The 15,032-nt window shown below is 41.1% G+C and overlaps 2 protein-coding genes across 3 annotated transcripts; one reads left to right on the top strand and one right to left on the bottom strand.

Annotated features, from left to right (window-relative positions):
• Positions 1-4,543: 4,543 nt before the first annotated feature.
• On the top strand, positions 4,544-11,361 carry LOC103711241 (putative protein phosphatase 2C 33). Of its 2 annotated transcripts, XR_015974489.2 has the most exons (8): positions 4,648-5,445; positions 5,536-5,707; positions 5,789-6,006; positions 6,111-6,218; positions 6,295-6,420; positions 6,546-6,784; positions 10,910-11,238; positions 11,335-11,361. XR_015974489.2 is itself a non-coding variant. In XM_008797314.6 (7 exons), the coding sequence occupies exons 1-7, from the start codon at positions 5,227-5,229 to the stop codon at positions 11,127-11,129; spliced, it is 1,302 nt and encodes a 433-aa protein (XP_008795536.2). In that variant the 5' UTR covers positions 4,544-5,226; the 3' UTR covers positions 11,130-11,309. The 2 variants fall into 2 exon arrangements, 1 of the variants encoding a protein (XP_008795536.2); XM_008797314.6 differs by lacking the exon at positions 11,335-11,361 and having other exon boundaries at positions 4,544-5,445; positions 10,910-11,309.
• A 54-nt stretch (positions 11,362-11,415) lies between these two features.
• On the bottom strand, positions 11,416-14,452 carry LOC103711240 (transmembrane protein, putative (DUF1218)). Its single transcript, XM_008797313.5, has 3 exons — positions 12,413-14,452; positions 12,002-12,273; positions 11,416-11,868 (listed from the first exon to the last, which is right to left on the bottom strand). Exons 1-3 carry the CDS (start codon positions 12,560-12,562, stop codon positions 11,511-11,513), a joined length of 780 nt encoding a protein of 259 aa, XP_008795535.1. The 5' UTR covers positions 12,563-14,452; the 3' UTR covers positions 11,416-11,510.
• Positions 14,453-15,032: the final 580 nt, after the last annotated feature.

The raw sequence follows: 15,032 nt of genomic DNA, 5'->3' as shown, positions 1-15,032 counted from the left end.
AATTCGACTTTAGATACAGTTTGAGCAAAGTAGATCTGTTACTATGCTTTCTGAATTTAATATCTACAGTGTGAAGTAGAACTATTTGATAGGAGCGTTACTATATGTATCTTTCTGGTGGGACCACGAGTCAACGTGATTGCCCTTTATGAACCACATCCTTGCCCTAGGTTCACATGTTTATCATTTGATAATATTTTCTTAAAACTAAAGTTTGCGGTTGATTGGATCACAGGTATGCTAGAGCGACAAGGTTGATCAAAAGATTAGGCTTATCATAGACTTGATTCGATTTGCCTTAGTAAAAGAACTTAAAATTTCTAATAGAAATAGAATATTGCAAAGAATTAAAGCAAGTGAAGAAGTAATATCATAGATAGTGAAATTATCCAATGAAGATTGATTACATGGAAGGAAAATAAGTGGTACAAGATACAAGTTTTTTTAGGCTAGAATGGTGATCATACCAAAGAATTGATAAACCAATAAAGGTCAAGGATGCAGGCCCTCTCGACGTTGTGTCAATCTTGTCAATCTTCTCGAGATGGAAGGAGACTCTTATTTGAGAACTTTGGACCAAGGTCAAGGATACAGAATGGTGTCAAAGTCTAGTCTATGTTGACATTGATATCAATTGTCCATCAGTATGTCTAGTGTGAGAGATAGCAAACAGAGCCTTTTCCACTTTTTATATTGTATATTGGTAATTATTTTCAGCAATAATCATCCCCTCTTGGATTGTTTCTTTTTTTTGGTAACTCGCTCCTTGATAGCTATGGATGGTTCTTTATATGTCTAATTTCTCCTTGTTGGAGTAATTTTTTTTAGAAAGGTAAGTCCAACAAAAAATATCCATATGTGATGTCACAAGCAGCCAAACATAGCACTTCCAGATGTCATACATACATTAATTAATCAGATCTTGACCAGTCTAATATTTTGACCATTTCATATAGTTGGTCGATAAGAAATTGATTGTTGGAAGTAAACATTACCTCCCGCCGCTTAATGAAAATAAATAAAAAATAATATTTTTTATTAAGTTGGATGTAAACAATTGATATAGGATTGATTAATTATAATAAGCAGTAAGTCATGATAATAAAATCTCGATCAATTATACTTATATTTGTCCACCACTTTTATTAATCATTGAGTTGCTTGACTAAAAAACAATATATTTTGTTTAGTGAATAAACACATGCATTATGATAAAATCATGCCTTAATTCTTAATAAATGCGCTCTTAATAGTCAACTAAGATGAAGAAAAATAGATATAAATAATGTTTATAGATGGTCGATCACCATAATCCATGCTACTATTTTTGGGCAACATGGAGAAATATTTTGGTGGATTGATATTCTTTGACCGATTGATTATTTTTAAATCATCAGTCTCCTTTGACTATTTTTGATTAATTGACTTTTATAGGCCTGGGTTGATCAGCCATTTTTGTCTCTTTTACATTTGATTCATCCTTTTATTCAGCTAAATTTAACTAATACTCATTAATTGTTTTGCTACTTGATAAGTAAGTTTATCCAAGAATTATTCAAGATTATTAAATGCTTTTTATTTTGATAATAAAAGTTTCCATTGTTATAGAGCATGGAGAGCGGTGAGCAAAAGAATTAGTGCAAAATCTTTTATATATAAAATAAGAATAAAAATAAAATTGACGAACTGAAATATATTTAACCAAAGATCTTTATCCCGTACGTACGTGGTTGAGAGCTTCACGTGGTCGTGGGATTTGAGCATACAACTTTTTTAACTGAAAAAAGAAAAAGGAAAAAGAAGAAACTTATTGAAGCAAAAGAACCCAAATCGGTCAACACTGGGCTCCACTCACCAAAGGCGTCGATGAGATCAACAAAGAAGGTACGGAAGGCAAACCAAGGCTTCTCCTTTCTCCATCACATTACCATACTGGCTTAAATGGTTCCAGAGGAACACTTGCCTCGGGCTTCAATTTGGATCTTTGGTTGCGCAGAAAAAAAGAGCGTTGAAACTGCGAAAGCGAAGCATCCACTTGGTGGAAAAAGCCGGCCTTCTTTCTGTCAATTCTGACAGCGAGGCAGCACCTCATCCAATGAGTGAACGAGGCTCCACGCGGGACCCACCGTCATGTGGCCATGTCACCGCGTCCCGCCGTGTCGCCTTCCCTGCTGCCGTCCTTATCTCGACGTTCCACCGTCGAATCCGGATCCGACGGTCTGCCTATTGCGTTGTGCTTTCTCGTGGGACCCACGACGCAGGGGATCGATCGTCGCTCGTGGAACACGACGAGGGTGGTCCCGGGCGTAGTGGGATCCGTTCGAGAATCCTATGCCGTAAAATAATGGACGAAGGTGCGGATCGTCGCACGCTCGGTTTTATGCGAATGGCCTGATTTGTCCCTGCTCTTTCCATTGATGATGAACATGTCCGTAGATTTGCTTCTTCAAAAAAATTATAATGAAAAATCTTTACAAGCTGTATCAAATAAGATGAGTTTGTTAGAAATAGCTATCCTTATAAGATGCATTTGATAAGTTTGTTCAAACTGGTGAGAAATGATGAGACTAAATCATACCTGTTCTCATAATGTGTAAGCCTGACTACATCAAAATTATCTCCCGAAAGGTTGTCAACAAAACAAGGTTTCTACTATGATTTAGGTCAATTAGTTACCAACTACCAACCTTGATAAAGAGCGGCTTTATAAGTTAAAGGGGGTGCGAGAAGTGGCTTCCTAAATGGCTCCCTTGCCTGAAAGAGTGATATGAGTAATTTGATTTCTTGTGGATTTAGGATTGATAGACTTGGACGTTGTTGTATAGTTTGGCCTTTAGACAACTACCCATATTATTTCCAATCCTTGCAAGTTTCATTTAAAAATATGGTAAAATGGTAGTTAAATCATAAGTTTCTTGCAAGTTATACTTAGTTTTATCTTAAAGGAATGCTGTTTCTTTGCTTCACTTTCATGGTTTCCCCTTTATCTCAACTTTTTCGAACTTTTCGGTTCCTGAATGCAAAAGCCAAAAAAAAAAATAAAATCCAAAAGATGGTGAATCCTAATTCCCGGATTTTTTAGTTGATTTGTGGTGGCTAGTAAACAAAACGCTTCATGTTTCCTTTTTTTTCTTTTTCTTAGAAAAGAAAAAAGGAAATTTGCAACTACATTAGCCAATTTATCAGCTACCAGATTTGCCTCTCTTAATATCCATTTTTCCCCTCTAATTGGCATATTGGATTGTAAAATAAGACACTCCATTCCTTCACACAAAACTAACAGCCATGATGTCATTTTATACTCTCAAGTGTCGCACGCTTGGTCTTGCAGGAGATATGTGAAGCTTTGTGTGTGGACTGTGGAGAGTGGTTAGTCGTTAAACCTTGAGTGCGACTATCATTTGATATGACAGCAGTGGCTGGTGTGAATTAGATTGAGAAGTGGAACGCTTACGTGGTGTTCATTGCATTAAGAAGTGGAACGCTTGCGTAATAGCATCATTCATCCTTGTCTATTACAGCATTCCAGTACCTCAACTTTACAAAATCCCCTGTGGCTGCAAGGGATATTTTCCGTCCAACTTAGTGCTCTTCCACTAGCCTGCATCAAACCGTGCCATGACGATAGATGATCTTGGCCAAATAATAACCTCCTCGAACCATGTTGCCTGTACATCCATCAACTGGAACCTCCCTATTGTACTGCCCACTCTAATAATCCCAACTTGGTTCACTTGAGTAAAGTAGTCCAAGCCCATCATCTTTGAGGCTGAGCATTGAAATTGGATTAAGAAAATGAATTTCTTACTTTCTCCTAAAAAATAGCATAGTTATTTTATATAATTTGTGCTCATTGGAGAGCAGCTATCTTTTGCTATGCTTAATGAAACTTCTAGATAATTGGTTGAATGGTCTCACATAGTAATATGAGAGAAAGGATAATGATTAAGTGAGTAATTAGAGAGTTTCGAAAAAAAAAGCAATCAAACCATAACTCAGAGAGTGTTTTACAAAAAAAAGAAAAAAAAAACCAGAACTTTTTCAAGATTCAAGAAAGAAAATGTCAAACTATTAACATGCGTTTAACTTTGATGAGATTTTCACATGCCGTAATGATTAGGCTATATCATCATAGTATTTTTTCACTTTCGTATAGAAAATATAAATATGCTCCTTATTACCCTCATCTTGTTGCGGTAAATCAGATGATACGTGAGGGAATGCAACCATACGCATCCTTGAACAATTTATAAGACAAGTGCTCAGGCACATGAGACAGTTTAGTCCACAAGTAGTTCCTGAAATGTCTAGCCATGAATGAAGCACCCCAACCGATTATGGAGTTATTCTCGCGATAAACTTGCGAAGCTCAGAAGCGTTCGAGTTACAAGGCCATTCTCCAAATATAAGAAGCAGCGGGTGCACATCGGAATAGGGCCTCAGGCACCGAGAGAGCCAGTCAATAACTATTCGAGAGTTATTATTCTCGAACAATTCTCAAATTCATTGAGTTCAAAAAAGCGGTATAGAGCGCAAAGACTATACATCATACATGCTTCTACTTGTAGGTTGGCACTATTATATGCGGGATAACTATCATATGTTTGATAGGAATATCTTAGTCTTTCCAGCTCACATTTCCTGAGCACATGAACCCCAAGCAATCGGTAAGAGGCCGTGGAATAGACAACTGGAAAAGCGAAGCAAAACAGAACGCCTCTCTGATTCCTCCACTTTGGTCGCCTAGTACCGACTCTACTCTATTCCTTTCCCTATTCTTTCTTGTTTCTTTTAGAGATTTTATTCCCGCATTCAGCAGCATTACTGCTCTCTCCCAGACTAGGGACTGCAGAACCCCCCCGCCTCTCTCTCTCTCACTCATTGTTTCGTGCCAAATCCCGAATCCGTGGGCTACGGTGATTTCGCGCTATCCTTCCTCGATATCTTCGCCACGTTGGATCCCCCCTCCTGCCATCCTTTCTCACCTTTCCTTCCCTTTTCTTGATTCTTCGACGCCTCTCCGACCGGCTTTGGGGCCTCCGATACCCTCTGCCGATCTCGGTTAGGGTTTCCGTCGATCCATTTCTTGATATTTTGCTTGGATCTTTTGTCTTGATCTGGATCCGAAGGGTGCAAGAAAAATGCGGTTGTTGAGATGGGATTGGTCGCCGAAGGAGCAGAAGTTGAATGGACTAGGGTTCTGAGTGGACCGCGGAGTCGTCGCCGATGACCGACGTGCGGCAGCTTCGGGATCCGGGCATGAGACCCCCCCTTGTCCCCCTCGCCACCCTCATCGGCCGCGAGCTCCACGGCGACAAGTCCGAGAAGCCCACCGTCAAGTGCGGCCACCACGCCTTCGCTAAGAGGGGCGAGGACTACTTCCTGGTCAAGCCCGACTGCCTCCGGATCCCCGGCAACCCCTCCTCTTCCTTTTCGGTCTTCGCGGTATCATCGCCGTCTCCTTTGATTTCTTATTTCTTCTCATCTTTTGGCTTCTTTTCGGTTTGGATTACGGGATCCGGCGCTTGGTTGTAGATCTTTGATGGGCACAACGGAGTGTCTGCGGCCGTGTTCACAAAAGAGCATCTTTTGGACAATGTTACGAGTGCGATTCCTCCGGGGCTTGGTAGGGAGGAGTGGCTCCAGGCCCTTCCACAGGCTCTGGTTGCCGGTTTCGTGAGGACTGATATAGATTTCCAGCGAAAAGGCAAGTTTTGATGCGTGCCTCCTTGTCGTTTTTGCTTGTTTGTTTGTTCGTAAAAATCTGATCTTTGATTGTTGCCCGCAGGAGAGACTTCGGGAACCACCGTGACCCTTGTCGTGGTTGATGGGTGGACGGTGACGGTTGCATCAGTGGGTGACTCGCGGTGCATACTGGATACACAGGGTGGTGTAGTTTCTTTGCTGACCGTCGATCATAGGTTGGAAGAGAATGCCGAGGAGAGGGAACGTGTTACTGCTAGTGGTGGGGAGGTGGGGAGGCTTAATCTTTCTGGCGGGCAGGAGGTATCCGGTGTCAATGAACTCTGTTGCAAGTTTTATGATCAAAATTTATTTCTTGATTAGGATCTGTGAGCCTTTTTTTTGGTTTTTTGGTGCTGCCTTCTCAGGTGGGTCCGCTCCGCTGCTGGCCGGGTGGCTTATGCCTTTCAAGGTCAATAGGCGACACGGACGTGGGTGAATTCATCGTCCCAATACCACATGTTAAGCAAGTGAAGGTGTGTAAATCAAACTTGGTGCTCTGTTACATTCGATTTGCTATGGACCGATGCATTTTCTTGATTGGATGGTTAGCTATCAAGAGCTGGAGGACGCCTAATAATTGCATCAGATGGCATATGGGATGCTTTGTCATCTGAGGTGGCTGCGAAGGCCTGCCGAGGGATACCTGCAGAACTTGCTGCAAAGCTGGTTGTTAAGGTGATGCCATTCATTAATAGGTCACCTCGTTTTTATTTCTTATATAGTTATCTGTTTCAGTACTATGGTTTTGTCACTAGTGTTAAGCTCATGTAGCTGAATTATCGTGGATTTGATTTATTTAGGAAGCTTTGAGAAAAAGTGGACTGAAAGATGATACAACTTGTGTAGTTGTTGATATCGTTCCACCTCCTCCTGATCATTTCGTCCTACCACTGTCACCAAAAAAGCATCAGAATAAGTTTACATCTCTTCTTTTCGGGAGAAAGTTACGGAACACTGCTGGTAAACACGCAAACAAACTTTCGTCTGTTGGTGTAGTCGAGGAACTATTTGAAGAGGGTTCTGCAATACTGGAAGAAAGGTGCGACTTCATCTAATCCCATCTATTATCCCGTTTTGTTGTTAATGATGCTATGATATGTAACCTATCATGCTTCATAACACAATTTGTTGCGTTATTTGTGCTGGGAAAATCTTTTGCCAAATAGTTTATGAATTTCTTTCCTTTGTGAGCCAAAAGATCTTCAACAATTTTCATCCAGAAATTCAAAATTCTTGTTGAGATCATCTTTTTGCTGAGACGACATAAAATTTAAGCACAAAATAGCAGAGGGGCTGCAAATGTTAGCTTATCTTCCACGATAAACTCTTTCTCTACCTCACAGCACTGCAAATTTGTTAATTATGTATTGCTAACCAAATTCTTCCATGCTCTGTTATAGCAAATTATATTTAGTTCTATATGCATCCTTTTTCGATAGATCATCCAATTATATTTGTGGAATTCCTGTACTCGTTTCTATTCAATGAAACTCCCAGACCATTCTTTAAACTTTTTACGACACTTTTATCTTTCATGGTTAGACATTTTAATTCCAATAGGTTTTAGTGAGACCTCAAACAGTACATTTTTGGCACTAAGCCCTAGCCCTCTGGCAAATCTGAGTGTGGCCTGGTTTGTTGCATGACTATGGTGATAATATAAGTTAATATTTGAATAAAGAAATTCTATTTAATTGCAATGACAACTATGCAGCAGGTATACTGATATGTAAAAATAAATCAAATGTGTGTTGAATTAATGTAGAGCTTCATTTTCTTGCTTCCTTTTTTTAACTTTTGCACATAATGATGGATGACATGCACATTTGTACGCCGTTGGAAGTAGTATGTTTTTATTTTCAATAGATAATTGGTATTTTTGTTGGTTTTTATCCTTGTTGGTTCATGACTTTGTGTAAATTAAGATATCACTTTAGACCTCTTTTATTTTGTTCCTTACAGTAATGCTAACAAATCTTTATCAACTTGTTTATTTATATTGTCCTCATGGTCAAATATCTCATCCTAACCAGCTATTGTTAAATTTCTTGTTAGTTCTTCATTCGATTTTTCTTGTCAATGAAGGGCATGTGCAATGCATGCGGATGATCCGTATCCTATCTTCACTTCATGATATAAATACCCTCTCTCTTCCTCTCTCACACCCCATTCTGTCCTTCAATTCAGAGAGAAAATGAATAGAACCTGGAAAGAAGAAAATATCTAATAAATAAGCTGACAAACAGTTATAACTTACAAAGATAGAAGAGGAGAAAGAGCTAGCCAGGATAAAGGAGAACTCAATTAGAACTTACTAAAACCATCTTCCAATATGATAGCTACGAATCATCTTCAACTTGCACTTATTCTTAGTGTCTTTGACGATAAGTATTTCATGTGGATTTCCTTGGTATAATTGGTTGATACTATAGACACGAACATGGTAGGGTTCATGGTGGTGACGTGACCAGAATCAACATGACAGAGGCTGTTCTATATTTCAGTGTTGTTTAGGTAACTAGAAATGTTCAAGTATTGATATGGGTTTGCTGGTTAGGAACCCTCATTCCTATGTGATTGAGACCTTTCTAAATGGTGCCTATAGTGCTTTCGGAGAACAAATAAGCCTTGACAGAAAATTAAAACTCTAAAATACTGCATTCCCAAATAAATTTTAGTAAATTTCTAGTATGGAATTATTAAAATTGGTGAAAGTTTAGCAATTAATGAGACCAACCATTTATTGTTCCGTTTCCAAGATTAGTCTGAACAAGTGCAAACTAGAGAGGGTAGTGTCTATTCACAACTAGACACTACACTCAAGTGCTCTATTCACATTAGCAACAAGTGCAATACTTGTTATTGTTTTTGGAAGTATCATGTAATGGACTCTTAATTTCAAGTGCTGGACACTTTAAGCGAAGTATCATTATGTTTTTGATATCAGGTTGTCATAGCTATCTGTACATTTTATGCCATGTATCATTGTTTCTTTCTTCAAAGTTATCACAGTTAATTATCAAAGTTTCTTGTCATATCTAAAGTAATCTTAAATGAAGCCAAACAAATGACTTCAACGACATGCAAACTCATGGCCATTTTATTATTTTGTTTGTTAGACCATATCTCTCTTTCCTCCCCCCTTTTTGGAGACCGCACATTTGACACTTGAGGGCGTTTAGACTGCTGGCACTCATGCCAAGTGCCTAGGTAACAGTAACTAGAGCTAAGTTCTTCTTGCCTGTCTCCCTTTTTTTTGCCTTTTCGATTATTGTGTTTAATGCTGTTGTAGGCACATTTTGTTGCTTTCATAGGCACATTCAACACTTCTGGTTATTATTGTTATAATTGAAACTATAATGAGTGGTGGTTGTTACTTAGTTGCTAGAATTAGGAGCCGGTGTGGGAGCGGATATTGGTGTAGATGCAGGTGCAGGGAAGCAGATATTGTGAAAACATTTTTAATAAGGAAGCACTTGGCAAGCAAGTGTAGTCCAAAGCAGGTGCATTACCCTAGGTAGAAGGATACTAAGCTTTCTTAAACAATGGTTATTGCATTATGTGTCAGCTTTGGATATAGCTGGTTTTGTGATTTTGACCATCACCATGGCAATGGTTATCACTATTGTGATCAGCACTACTGTAGGCAACATCTAATTTTGTTGTTGCCACTATAAAGGCACCCACATAGACATTAGCTGCCCCATGGCCTCCCATCTACTGCATAAACAATGCTCACTCCAACAACTACTGATGTTTGTTACTGGTGGATAAAGTCTTGGGGGTAGATCTTATCACCGATGGCGACGGAGTCCTTGACCATCTTGGTGAAGTTGGGCTGCTCCTTAAGGATGGCGAGGTCAGCCACGATAGGGACGATGGCAGTGGAGGCTCCAATGACGGTGATGACTGTTGGGGCGAGGACAATGGCCTTGGGGAGTGGCATAGGAGGTGATGTTGAGGCAATTGGATAGAGCTGCGAGTGCAAATGGGTTCATTGCAGAGGGCAAACATGGTTGGGAGTTTTTTCATCTTCAATTAGACATGGACAAGGGCATGTTTGAAATTTTAGCAAATTTTAAAACACATGTTGTCATCACGTTAGTCTTTTATTGAAGTCCAGTCATTAGTCTTTTACGGTCACGGTAGATGGACAGAAGGGTCAGATTGCAACAAAAATTAAGTTGATGGGTTCAACTAAATTTTTTTAAAACCCAAGAGGTGTATGTGAAACATGGGCGGTGTTGAACAGGGTTAAAACCATAGTTTCCCATGGATACATTATATATATTAAATTTCAACAAAATCATTGGAAAGATCCATGTATCTATGTATGAGAAATGGGACCTTTTCTTCTGGAATAGATGGCTTCCCCATTTCCCTTCTAGGCATCATTCAGGCGAAAGGTTGAAGGATATCAAATTGGATTTTCGTGGCTGTTGGTTCTATCCTTCATTTTTTTTTTTTTGAATTTATAATGGTTTTATGATATAATGACGTTGTAAATGTGTTATGGTATGTACAAAGAAGGCATAGGAATACCTTCTGAACCAATACAAAAATTGCCAACAATTGTTAGCTCTGATAGTTGGCACCTCCCCCTAAAGGCCTCGCCCTTGGAGGAGGTCCAGGCTCAAAACCTGTGTACTGCTCAAGAAAACAAGAAAATAACCACCCAACAGTGAGCATACGTTTTTTCTAAAAATGCATTTAGCAAGGATTCTCCTTATGTTGGTTGGGCTTTTGTTTGCATTTGCATGGGGATTTATATGTTTTTAGCATTTAGTAGTTTATGTTGAGCACTGGAATAAGTTTATTTATCACCTAGGCTTACTGATTGATGCATATTGCTCGAGTATCGAACGCATCCGTTTTCTTTCTGTTTGGATGGCCAGCGGTTCCCGCGTAGACATAGCCCCAGCTTGCAGGAATGATGGAAAGTAACTTTGAGCCAGTCATCATTGCAGTATCTTTGACTCTACAAGTAGATTTTTGTTGATCAGATTCTCAGTAAATTTAAGATTATTTCTACTGTTGAGTGGCCGGTTGACCAAGGGATCTGGTTTCACTGGAGCCTAGCATGGTTTCCAAAAATCGTCGGCATAATATGTTTATCACCTTGTGCGTTAGAGAAGATGCTCACTCTAAACCTGCTTTCATGTAGGTTGGGTAAAAATTTCCCGTTGAAGGCAAACTCGGCGCCTTTCCGATGCGCAATATGCCAAATGGATCAAACACCAAATGAGGGTTTATCTGCCACTGCAGGTTCTTATTTTTCGCCCACATCAAAACCACTGGAGGGTCCTTATCTTTGTGTCGAGTGCAGAAGAAAGAAGGATGCCATGGAAGGAAAACGACGTAGCCGGTCGACAGTGTCTAGGTGAAAAGATTGATGAACCACCTTATAATTCTCATGCAAGTATTCGGTTTCTCAGGGTGGCTTGCTTCTACATGTAAAAAAAGGAAAGTAGAATAAACTGTTTGATGCCGTATGTAAGTTGTCACTTTATTGTTTGGTAAACTAACTCCAGTGCTATCTCAGATTGTGATAGTTTGATAACTAACCACTTGGAAATTTTTATGGAACAGTAGTTGACAGTGATATTTTTCAAGAAATCCTGCTGTCAATCTGCTAGGCGTTCTCAGGTTTCTGGTTTGAGGGCTCCCAGCTTATGAAGTAGCGGAATAAAGAAACCTACTGAATTCAGATACAGTGAAACCATTGTAAGGCACATAGTTATGTTATACCCAAAATCCATTTGAAGTTATGCTGAAGTCGAGGTCTTATTGAGTGAGGGATTCTCCTGCGGGGCCTGGCTTTGATGCGCCGCCGTGGCACCTGGCTCTCCTGGCGCACTAGGGGGTACGCGATGCTGGTGAGCGGTGTTTGGTGCTCCTCTTTGCATGCCTTCCGCTACCTGGTGCAACGTTTGAGTCCTGAACGCCGTTAGATACAGGGCGATTCCAAGGAACACCGTTATCAATCCAAGGATTCCTGCTGCTGCAAATAACCCTGGCCGAATTACATGGCAGTCAGGCCTTGGTTTTGTCCATTGGCTTATATGGCTTGATTCCACGGCCATGCCAATCATCAGAAGCACCTCAGCGATGGTAAAACAGATCCTGCAAGCAGAACACAAAACGGTCAAAAATTGGATGCTCTCGTTGTTCAATGGCACCACATCTGCGTGCATGCAGGCTTTAATAGATGATGGCATGATGGCCTGAATGTTGATGCAAATGTAGACCTTCTTACCAGGTTGCGAGAAAAATAAAACAGGTCTGCCATGCAAGATTTCTGGCGGATGATGCCAAGCTTGGATCCTCTGGCGTCCAGGCTACTAGTGATCCCGGCGGTTTAGGGCTCGTTACTGCCACCAACATATAGGCATGCTCTGCGAACATGGCCACCGCAAGCAACAGGAATGCACTCACAGCGAGCACCAGCGGTCTCCGGCCGCTCCCGTCGTAGACGCACTGGTATGTCTTACTGCCATTACCCTGGTTGCTCATGATATACCAAGTGGCCTGCCAAAGTATTCAGTAATGATTCAAAGGGCGCCATGCGCTTTGTGCATTCAGAATGGGGAATTACCAGGTTAACAGTACTAGAAATGGATGTCCTGAGAGAATCTGCTGATCAAAGGGGGATATGGATTGTTGTTACCTCAGTCCTGGAGCCCTCAGCGGCGAGACATAAAACAAAGCTGAAGAGGCCACAGGCCACGGATAGAGCCGCGAGGGAGGGAGCTAGCTTGCTCCTGACATCGGTGCTCCGGTGGGCCCTGAGGGACAAATCATCATGCGTGATGGCCATGGTGGATGATCTCTGGGATGTGGCTGGAAGTGAACCGGCACCAGAAATATAGGACTCGATGGGAACCGAGGTTGCATTGCAGAGAGAAGGCCTGGGATGTGGTAAGAAGGGAGGAATCCACGAGCGGCATTGCTTGCAGCAGAGGCGGCGGTCTTGCGTGCTGTGGGAGGGATTCCCGTGCTTTTGTTGCACATCTTAGTGCAGGCCTTGCAAGCAGGTTCTCCTAACACAAAAAGCTTGACGCCTGTGAAAATAATATAAGCTCTTGAATGGGGAATGGGCAGGAATGAAGCGCTGGAGAACCTGGCTTAGGAGTTAGGCCGAACCTTCTTTCTTCTTATCCCACCCTTTCCCACCTCGTTTTCGTGATTTTTTTATTGGTTTAAACTTTAAATTGAGGTGACTCTGGAACGACGCAACGATGGTGCTCTATTTATTTATGTAGAGAAATCTGCTGCGGTCTGACGAAGCATGGAGCGAAGTGGCATCCAAGGAAAGAACAACTTGAAGAGACAAAAAAAAACAAAAAACAAAAAGAGTTCCAACAAAGGTGACTAGGGGTGCAACCATTTGACTTGATTCGACTATTACCGTATTCAAGTTGACTAGCAAAATATCTGGCTCAAAATCTTACAAATCTAGTCTTAATTTAATAATTTGAAATATAATATTTATATTTTTCTAATTTGATCTAATTTTTAACTTTTAATCATATTTTTTTGAATATGACCACGGTTCATATTCGAGCCTGAGTATGGCTTGGTTGATGTTCGAGTCGAGTCAAGTTAATCTCAAATGTTATTTATTTTTTTGGTCAAATTGAGTTCGAACTTAGATATTAGGACTTGATCAACCTCGAGTCAAGTTTGGAGCACGTAAATTTTGAATTTACTTGAGCTCGAGCTTCTGGCTGCTCGACTCGGTTTGGCTCGATTATGCTCTTAGTGGTAACTAATAGATCTGGCTTGCTCAAACTTGTAGTGTTTCAAATATGTCTGAACTTGATTTTTAAGCTCGACAAGCTGGACCAAATTTGAAAATTGAGCCTGCTCATTAAATAGACCGAACTCGAGGCTATTTGTATAACATATATACAACATATTAGTTCTGAGCCCAGCAGCCTAATTTTGCTCTAAGTCCATGCTTCACGGCCTAGCTGGTTCTGATTTTTCTTTTTTGTTGTTGTTGTTAACTTGAGCCTAGTTTTGATTAAGAAAAAGAGGCCGAACTACTCCTCTCGTCTTCTCCTCTCTCTCGGCTACACCCTTGTCTTCCTCTCCTCCTCCCACTCTCCTGCAACTTCTCCCTCCCCTCCCTCATCATCTGCCTTAATGACTTCCGTGGTTGGTTGGTTGGTCAGGCTTCCGCCGCCGCTTCCCTCACTACGTCCCCTTGCCCCTCCACACTGACGTCCTCCTCCCCCAGTTCATGCACAGTGTTGCCTATGTGGCTAGCTCGGCTTCTGCTGCTGCTTCCCCCGCCAATGTCCCTCGCCCTTCCATGTTGATTCCCTCTTCCTCCCCCAGTTCATGCTTGTCGTCGTCGCTGTCGATGATGCTGTTCGCATCATCCCTGTCCCTTTCTCTACCAACTACATCATCTCCACCCTCTACGATTGAGGTGTCTATGCGGATCTCATCAAGGTCGACGTCGGTCACCGGCTTCCACTCCGCCTGGGCCGACATCAACATTCCCTACGCTATGCTTTGCTCCGACGGCATCCTCTTCGACCACGACTGCCACACCACTGTCGAAAATTATGGCATTCGCCAGGCTATCATGTTCTTGCCAAGCTCAAGAGCTTCCCAATTCCAGCCCCACGACCAGCACTGGATCCTCTCCCTCTAGCCACTCCATTGGATAGAGCAAAAAAAAAAAAAAGAAAGAAAGCCCGAATCCCAATAAGTAGTGAGCTCGAGCCTAAGTAGTTGGCCGGAAGGCCAGGTCAGTTGAGCCCGTGCCTCACTAAATGATGTGGTACCCTGGGCTAAACCAAAGAACCTCCTCCCGCAACACATGCTTGACAAGACAACCATTTAAGGCTCCTTTGGTTCGCGAGAAAAGAAGCGGAGAAAGTGTGATCAACGGAAAAATAATGAGATGCCTCTTGTTTGATTAGAGTTTTCAAAGAAAAGAGACGGAAAAGTTGTATTTCCATAAAAATATGATTCCCACATTTCATGGGAAAGTCTTTTCCGTGAGAGAAACATGAAAAAGTTACTTTCCTATGAGGCGGAAATCACTCTATTTTTATTTTTTTCCTCAAAAAGGCCCTTCAACATTAAAGAAACATTAAAAAGGTATTAAAGGCCTAATTTTTATTAAGGATATAATAGAAATTATACATAACTTTCTCAGAAAAGTAGATAGTCAACCAAACATAAGCACTTTAAAAATTTATTATTTTTCCATGGTCAACCAAACATGCCAAAAGTACTTTCCTATACATCCTCTTCCTAGGAATCTGCTT

The sequence above is a fragment of the Phoenix dactylifera genome, chromosome 17 (genome assembly GCF_051530095.1).
Source record: "Phoenix dactylifera cultivar Ajwa chromosome 17, Ajwa_hap1_PhDact_Kaust_v1.1, whole genome shotgun sequence".
NCBI classification, from domain to species: Eukaryota; Viridiplantae; Streptophyta; class Magnoliopsida; order Arecales; family Arecaceae; genus Phoenix; species Phoenix dactylifera.
The sequence above is the reverse complement of the archived record's forward strand: the minus strand, read 5'-3'. Positions and strand labels throughout refer to the sequence as shown.

What these genes read in the sequence shown, in the direction of transcription:
- LOC103711240 (XM_008797313.5), bottom strand. Translation starts at nt 12,562, where the DNA reads ATGGCCATCACGCATGATGATTTGTCCCTCAGGGCCCACCGGAGCACC. An exon ending in CTGAGGGCTCCAGGACTGAG is followed by an intron (nt 12,274 to 12,412) that starts GTAACAACAATC and finishes ATACTTTGGCAG; the next exon opens with GCCACTTGGTATATCATGAG. An exon ending in TTTATTTTTCTCGCAACCTG is followed by an intron (nt 11,869 to 12,001) that starts GTAAGAAGGTCT and finishes TTCTGCTTGCAG; the next exon opens with GATCTGTTTTACCATCGCTG.
- LOC103711241 (XM_008797314.6), top strand. Translation starts at nt 5,227, where the DNA reads ATGACCGACGTGCGGCAGCTTCGGGATCCGGGCATGAGACCCCCCCTT. An exon ending in ATCTTTCTGGCGGGCAGGAG is followed by an intron (nt 6,007 to 6,110) that starts GTATCCGGTGTC and finishes CTGCCTTCTCAG; the next exon opens with GTGGGTCCGCTCCGCTGCTG. An exon ending in TCTGCAATACTGGAAGAAAG is followed by an intron (nt 6,785 to 10,909) that starts GTGCGACTTCAT and finishes GCTTTCATGTAG; the next exon opens with GTTGGGTAAAAATTTCCCGT.